General features: G+C 49.0%; 1 protein-coding gene across 1 annotated transcript; it reads left to right on the top strand.

The window, feature by feature from the left end:
* Nucleotides 1-631: 631 nt before the first annotated feature.
* On the top strand, nucleotides 632-4,676 carry PRR3 (proline rich 3; the record flags this gene model as incomplete). Its single annotated transcript, XM_027770972.1, has 3 exons — nucleotides 632-731; nucleotides 3,252-3,542; nucleotides 3,932-4,676. Coding segments are annotated over 3 exons (498 nt in total), but the record flags the coding sequence as incomplete, so codon positions are not given.
* Between the last annotated feature and the right edge of the window lie 3,757 nt (nucleotides 4,677-8,433).

Here is an 8,433-nt window from a genome sequence, read left to right as displayed (position 1 = left end):
CCGTCGGTGAGGGGCTGGGGCAGGGCGGGCCCGGGCCCGGCAGCCGGGGCGGGCGCGGGCGCGGACGGGAGGGGCGCCGGCGGAAGGAGGAAGGGCGCACGCGCTGGGCGGGGGGCGCCCCGGTGGAGCCTCGAACTGGAGTCCTCTTAGTGAACCTTCCCTCATCTGGCTTGGAGGAGGCAGGGGAGGGATGGCCAGAGAGCTCCTGTGCGCAGCCGCAGAGCGGCGGGGGGGGCGAGCCGGACCGGGGGTGCGGGGGGAGCCGAGCCGGACCGGTGTTGCGGTTCCCTGTCTGAGATGACAGTTCGTGACCAGACTTTCACCCGCAAGGTGGGAGTGCAGCCATCTTTAGACACCCCCCGGGGAGAGGGAAGAGGAAACTGGCTGGCCAGCAGTTAAGGTGAGGAATCGGGTTACTTCTGGAAGCCCCTGTGCTGTTTTGGATAGCAACGTTGTAAGGGAAAGAACGTAGTTTGTAACGTCGCGTTTGATGGAGTCTTCACTTTCTGAAGACAGAAGGGCAGTTATAGGGGGGGAGAGCGTGTAACACTGCAGAGAATAAATCTGACTATTGGTTGAAGTAAGGAGCGCGCAGTAGAAGAAAACACTTCACAGGATCATCAGTACTTAAATCCATCTGAGGACCGTATTTTCCTGTCTGCTCCTAGGACCACCCAGCCTTCTGGGCCCTCCCCCCATGGCCAATGGAAAGCCTGGTGACCCTAGGTCAGGTGAGGAGAAAGGGACCCTGATCTTTGTATTAGGTTCTGGAGAAGAGAGCAGGGGAGGGAGTGAAACCGGGGAGGGACAAAAACTCAAAAGCTCAGGGATTCTAGAGTGGAAAACCCGGTGTCCTAAAAATGTCAGTTCTTCCTAAGTGGATCCGCAGATTCAGTGCATTTCCATTCAGAAGCCCTAAAATGTTTTTGGGAAATACACATTCTGCATTATTACATAGAAACGTGGAGGATCTGGGTGAGAGACTGCCAAGACCATTTCGGAGTGGGAGGATTTACTCCAAATATCAAGATTCCTTGTAAGGGTATAGCAGTTAAGGTGGTATGACCTGGCACGATAGACGTATACACCCATAGGACAGCATGTAGAGTTCAGTAATGCCCACACATATGTGGATACTTCATTTATGACCATGGCGGAAGTGAAAAGGTGATCTTTTCAGTAAATGATTCTGGACCAATTGGATATGTAAGTGGGAAAAAATGAAATTTGACTTTCTACTTATACCATATACTGATATCAATTCTGGTGTTTTATAGGTCTAAATATAAAAGGTGAAAGAGTAATTATAGAAAGTATATGTATTTTCATTTAGAGTAGCTAAAAGTTCTTAAACAGGCAAGAAATACACATACCTAACCATAAAGGAAATATTGACAATTGAGCTACATTCGAAAATATAAATTTCTGGGACCAGCAGTTGGCATAATCGCTATGTCGCTGGACTCTCATGTAGTCAACCACGGTTCAAGTCCCAGACCCAGTGGCTTAAACTCACGCCAGGCACATGCACGTGCGTGCCCAAGATCCCAAGAGGAGAATGGAGGAGAAGGGATTGCTGTGTAGCCATCCCCCCTGGGGGCTGATTTCTCGCTTTCTGTATCTCTGTCTCTTTCTGGCGAGCGCACATACCCTATAGCAAAAAAACATGTCCGGAAAAAAAAAAATTTCTCTTAGTCAAATGACACCAGTAAGAAATTACTAGAAAGCCATATAACATTGTAGGGAGTATGACCAGTAGAACTTGTATGTAATATTATTTCAGTCAACCCATTAGAAAAATTAGCCAAAGACCAAAACAGATACCTTATAAAAATAGAGACCCAGATGGGCCAAAAACAGGAGAACAAGTACTTGACATGAAATAAATTTGTCAAATAAATGCTAAGTAAAAACACTTTGAAACTAAGGCACTATTGGCAGGGTTGTTGATGGTGTAACCACGGTGGAAAACAGTATGGAGGTTCCTTAAACATTTGAAACCAGAACTGCCCTGTGGTCTGAGAGTCCCACTCCTGGGTATATATCCGGAATAATTAAAAGCAGGTATTTCACATCCGTGCTCATCGCCTCACTATTCACAGTATCCAGGAGGTTAAAGCCTCCCGAATTTCTATCATCAGCGGAGTGGATAGACTCAATGTGCTGCACCGCCCCTGCAGTGCCACTCATACTTATGAAGGAAGAAAGGGCTGCCACCTCCTACAGCCTGGGTGAGCCTCGAGGACTTTATCAGTGAGATACGCTCGTCACAGAAAGACAAGTACCTATAATTGCACTTACTTGAGGGATCTTAAGTATCCATAGAAACAGTAAAAATGGTAGGGGGGGAGGAAATGGTAGGGGCACAGAGGAAAGGGAATTGTTTAATAAATGCAGTTCAAGTTTTGTGAGATAAAAACATCTGTTTCACAACAGTATGAATCTACTTAATGGTACTGAACAGTACACTTAAATAGTGTACATGGTAAATATGTGTTTTTGACTACAATAACAAAAACAAAGACGCCACCACTTTCACACTCACCAGAACGACAGTACCAAGCGTTCAAACTATGGGACAACTGCTGGTAGGAGTGCAGATTGGCAGTCACTCTGGGAAAATGAAGTTTGAAGACCTCTATTAAGCTTGAGCATACATACACCCTGTGACACAGCAACGCTCTCCTGTGTGTTTACTCGACGGGAATGCATGCATATGTGTGGCAAAGGCCTGTATAAAAATGTTCATAGCAGCATTTTTCCTTATAGCCCCAAACTGGATCGCACCCACATGTTCATCACCAGTAGAGTGGATAAATAAATTGTGTGTGCATGCGTTGGGATACTGCACTGCAGTGAAAATGGCCGAACCGCTACGGGCACCCGGATGAATCACACGATGTTGAGCCAGAGGAGCCAGACACAAAAGAATGCAGAGTGTATGATTCCATTTATGCAAAGTTCCAAAACAGGCAAAACTAACCCATGGCCTAGAAGTCAGGATAGTGGTTACCCCGGGAGGAGGGAGGGCGTGGGGGGAGGGGCAGGGGGTCTTTGAAGTGCTAATTAGGTGCTATCTCCTCACCTGGGTGGTGGAAATAGGTGTGTTTACTTTGTAATTGAGTTAAGCACTTAAAATTAGTGTATCTTCTTGGACACTGGACTGCAGTAAAGAGGCAAAAACCAGGGCTTTCATATCAGGTTAAGCTGCCCCTTGGTCACCTTGCCTTGTCTTTTTCTCTCGTCTGCAGCTTTTTACCGAGGTCCTCTAGGACCGAGGGGACTGATGATCCCACCACTGCTGAGTCTCCCACCTCCTCCCCGAGGAAGAGGTCCACTTCGGGGAGACCCCGGGCCCAGGTCTGGCCTATATGGTTGTGGTTGGTGGGGAATCAATGCAGAACTTCCTTTTCCGGGCCCTGGCTATGGGAGCCCCTCCAGGGGAAGTTTTCACAAAGAGCAGCGAAACCCTCGAAGGCTCAAAAGCTGGTCTCTTATCAGGAATACCTGCCCTCCCAAGGACGGCCCCCAGGTCATGGAAGGTGAGGTCCATTTTATTATGCCTGTGCACACATTAATACCCAGGTGACCTGACCCCCCTAGCCTGTGAGTTTGGGCTGCCCCCTTTTCCTTTGAGGGTAGGAGTGGCCCTGAATGATTTTCTCCAGGAAGAAGATTGCCGTTCCGAATTGCCTGGCAATGGTAGGGGTGGGACATCTGACCTCTAGCTCTGCTGTTTGCTTGTTTATTAAGGTTTTTGCTGCAGGGTGCGTGTGCTGGGGGGCGGTTTGGGGCGTGGGAGAGGCTCCAGCCTTAGCCCGCCCTGTGAGAGTCCCCTAAGCACTATGCCACCACTGGCCCATTTCTGCTATTCATTATGTTTGTTTTCGTTCTTACTCGGTTTTAAACTGCAGTTTGCTCTCGTTCACAGACAAACCTGCCCGCCCCTTCTGCCGACACTTCGCCAAAAAGGGCCACTGTCGCTATGAGGACCTCTGTGCCTTCTACCACCCGGGCGTCAACGGACCCCCTCTGTGAGCCTGTGCCTTCCTGTCCGCTGGAAGGAGCGCTCTGACCTCGTGGCCACGGACCCCTCCGCCTGTGGTAGCCACTGTGAGTGACATACTCAGCCTCGGCTGCCGCCACCCCACTTGGAGTGCAGAGCTGTCCCTCACTGCTGCAGCGCGCACACTCTGATCCGGACTCCGGAGACTCCTTTGGGACCCACCTTGGCGCCCTCCAACCCCTCCTGGATCTCCACTCCCTCACCAGGTGGCGCTACCAGGGGGCCTCTTTGGTGCTGTTTCTTGTGCATCCGTTCGCCCACCCCGGTATCGCCCGCCATTCCTGAGAGCCCTGGAGCCGTTGCCTACCGTTCCCTCAGAGCTACTGAAGTCCTTTTTGTGTGACACTCCCTACCCTGGGTGTTGTCAGCCGCTCGTGAGACTCGCCAGGGTGTCTGAGCTGGGTCAGGTGTGGGTGATCTGGAATTACCTCCTGAGAGGCCGCTCTCCCTGGCAGCATGATCCCACGGCTGTGGTCTGCGTCACTGTGCTTTGTGGACTGCAACCCCTCGTAGCCTTCCTCGGTGTCGTGGCATTGTTGTGACTTCCAGCACTGGCGTAAGCTTTCCTGCCAAAACAAGGGAGGCTCGGTGCCCTCTGGACTTCCCCGCCTCCCACCACTGAGAACTGTGAAACTTGCCATGAGACTGCCTCCCTGCTCCCCACCCTTCGCCCGGGGCCCCGGCCGGTGACTGGGTCCCACAGGCCCAGGAGAGTCCTGTGAAGCCTTCAGTAGGCCCGTCCCACCCAGGTCCTCTGCAGCCCCTTAGTCTCGTCATTGTGAGGCCTCCGGCCCGTCCGCGTGGACCCTGTGACTGCACCCGGCCTGTCTTAGGGTGGAGCCTGGACAGTACTGTCGCCCTCTTCCAACCCGCGTCCCCTACGTCCCGGCACTGAGTCTTCTGTGAAAACGGCAGTGCACAGGTGCAGTTCTGAACTGATCCTGAGGAAATGGGTCAGGAGTTGTGTGGGAGGGAGGAATGAGAGCCATTGGAAACCGAGAATTTTTTTCTTTTTAATATTTTTTTATATTAGTAATAAACACAGTGGAAACAAGCGTTTTCTTTAATCCCTGTGTTCCAAGCTTCTCTGGGGGCATATGTGAAGGTGTTTTCATTTGGAGTCGGCTCAGCCTTCATTTAGTTCGCACAGTGGTGACCGCTGATGGCAAAACTAAAGCTTCTCGGGTCTGAAAGAACCAGCCGGGTCCCCTTAGCCTGGAGGCATCAACCAAACCGCCACATTATGCTCCGGAGCATGGTTCTGTAGGAAAGAGGAGGGCCAGATGTGTGTGGAGGCATTTTTAAATGTTTTACCTTGTTTGTAGGTTTGGTGTTTATGGGCTGGCAGTGATGAGACATTCTTGCGGGAACTATTTGTAGAGTATTTGTGGGCCAGGAGATTACTAGACACTGGTGATAACACAACCAAGCCAATTAAATGTTTTTAAGAATTATTTCTTACTTAATTTCATTTATTATTTTAATTTAATTTGACCAAAGAGGGACAAAATGAGAGAGAGAGAGAAAGTGAGGAAGCAAGCCACCAGGTCCAGGACTCAAACTGCAGTCAGCCACGTGGGAGTCCAGTGCCCTTAATCACCATACCACCTGCCAGCTCCCCCAATGAGAAAATGTCAAGGATTTTGTGTTTGTTTTTAAGATTTTTGCTATAGGACACATGCCCTCACTGGAGAGACAGAAAGGGAGAAATAGCCCCCAGAGGGATGGTCACACTGCAATCCCTTCTCTATTCCCTTTCCCATTCTCAGGATCTTGGCTCCCTCCCCCCGTGAGTCTTTATTTTTTAATTATTTTATTGAACTTTATTTTAATTTGACCATATAAGAACAGAGTGAGAGAGAGAAAGAGACAGTGAGAAGCAAGCTGCCAAGTCCAGGACTTGAACTGCAGTTGGCCATGTGGGAGTCCAGTGCCTTTAACCACCATACCACATGGCAGCCCTCCAGTGTGAGTGTTAGGTCACCATTCTGGGACTCACACCTCGGTCAACTAAGTGAGAGTCCAGCAATGTAACCATTAGGCCATCTGCTGGTCCCTTTTTTTGGTAATAATTATTTTATTTAACTTTATTTAATTTGACCAGAGATGGACAGAGTGAGAGAGAGGAAGTTGCCAGGTCCAGGACTTAAACTGTGGTTGCCACATGGGAGTCCAGCCCTCTGCTATTTTCCTTTTTTTTTTTTTTTGAGAGGCCTTTGCCATAGGATGCATGCACTCTCCAGAAAGACAGAGACAGAGAGACAGAAAGCAAGAAATCACACACACACCCCCAGAGGCATGGCCATGCCACAATCCCTTCTCCATTCTCCTCTCGGGATCTTGGGCACGCATGCACAGGCGCCCGGCGTGAGTTTAAGCCCCCGGGTCCAGGACTCAAACCATAGTCGAGTAGTCATTACACCAACTGCTGGTACCTAGACCAATGAATTTTAAATCCACAGGAAAAGACAAGTTACAAATACATGTAGAGACAGCAGGTGGTACGGTGATCGAGACTCTGGACTCCCATGTGGCCGACCACAGTTTGAGTCCCAAATCTGGTGGCTTGCTTTCACATTACCTCTGTTTCTCTCTTTGGTCAAATTTTAAAAATATATAATAATAAATAATTCTTTAAAAACAAGTGCATGTAAAGTTAGCTCTGTCTCAGTATTAGGAAGACAAGACGCCTGATGAAATGGAGTGTGTAATCATCGGAGTCAGGGACAGAGATGACCCTGGAAATGACCCCTGAATGTAAGCAGGCGGAGGGTGGGAGTAGTCCAGGAGGAGGGCTCAAGGCGACCTAGGTGAAGATAAGCTAAGAAAACCGGAAGGGTGGGAGGTGGGGCGGAAGGTAGAGGAGATAAGGACACTCAGCCTTTTAGAGCAAGGAAGGGGCCTTTTTCTTAGCAGCCTTTGAAGAGTTCAGTAGATGAGAATCGTGAATGAGACTGGGTTTTCAAAAACATCCATCTAAGTGAAGAGGGCCAGGCTTGAACTGGAGGTGAGGAGGTGACTGCACCAGTACAGGTGAGCCGTGAAGGTGGCACAGACTTTGATAATGCAGTTGGAGAAAACTGACCATTCCCCAACAGGTCAAAATGAAAGTATCTTAGGTTTCTCTGGGTCGTTCTGACTTGAATAACTCAGTGCCTGTTAAAAAGAAAGGTATTAGAAAAAAGGGAGAATGCTATTTTGGGTATGGCTGAGTCTAAGCTGCTACTTTAGTTTACGATAGGTCCCATGTGCTTGCCTGCCAGACAGAAAGAGATCACCCTTTTCTGCATTCTCTTTAGATTTTGAGCACGCGTAGACACACGTGACCAGCGTGATTTTTAAAACCACCAGGTCTAGGACAAACCGCTCAGCCGTGTAGGATCTAGCCACCCTAACCCCAATACTACACACTGGCCCCGAGCTGGGTTTTGGTTTCCTGGTTTGTTGGTTTGTTGGTTGCTTTTTGAGAGGAGGGTTTTCCATGGAGTGTATGTGCTCACTGATGAAAGAGGAGAGCGAGGGAACGAGAATTTGCCCCCCAGAGGGGATGGCCACACTGCAGCCCCTTCTCCATTCTCAGGATTTGAGGCTCACAGGCCTGGAGTGGTTTTCAGACTGCCAGGTCCAGACTCAAACTGGTCTGGTCGGCCGTGTGGGAATCCAGCACCTTAGCCACTGCGCCACCTGCTGGCACTGACCTGCCTCTTAAACCACCCAAGCAGAGGGGACCAGCAGGTGGCGTGGTGGGACCTGGTGGCTTGCACTCTCGCGCGCTCTCTCTCTCTCTCTCCTTTCTCACTCACTGGTCAAATTTAAATAAATTAATTAATTTAATTAAATAAATAATTCCTTTAAAAAAATCCAAGTAGATGGGTCCAGTAGGTGTTGTTGTTAAGGCATTGGACTCCCACATGGCCAACTGCGATTCAAATCCCACATACGGCGATTTGCTTTCTCACTTTTCCTGCTCTCTTTCTCTCATGTCCCTATCTGGTCGAATTGAAATTAAAAAGTTAAATAAAATCATTATTTTAAAAAATAAAATAAGACATCCAAGTAGATATGTTGGTCCACGCTGTAGCCCTAGTGGTTAAGAGGAGCCAGACCCCACACAGCCAACTGCAGTCTGAGTCCTGTGTGCATGCCTAAAATCCTGGCAGGACGGAGAAACGGAGAAGGGATTATGGTGTGGCCATGCCCCACTAGGGGGTACTGCCTCCTCTCTGCTTTTCTGGCGAGCACATACACCCTCTGGGAATTAAGAAGAAAGTGGGTAGTTGGAGATACTGTACAGATTTTTTTTTAAGAATTATTTTGTGTATTATATATTTTTTTAAGATAAATTAACTATTCTTAGCTATTTCTTT

The sequence above is a fragment of the Tupaia chinensis genome, unplaced genomic scaffold (assembly GCF_000334495.1).
Source record: "Tupaia chinensis unplaced genomic scaffold, TupChi_1.0 Scaffold000176_1, whole genome shotgun sequence".
In the NCBI taxonomy this organism is placed as follows: Eukaryota; Metazoa; Chordata; class Mammalia; order Scandentia; family Tupaiidae; genus Tupaia; species Tupaia belangeri.
This window is presented reverse-complemented; position numbering and strand designations above follow the sequence as displayed.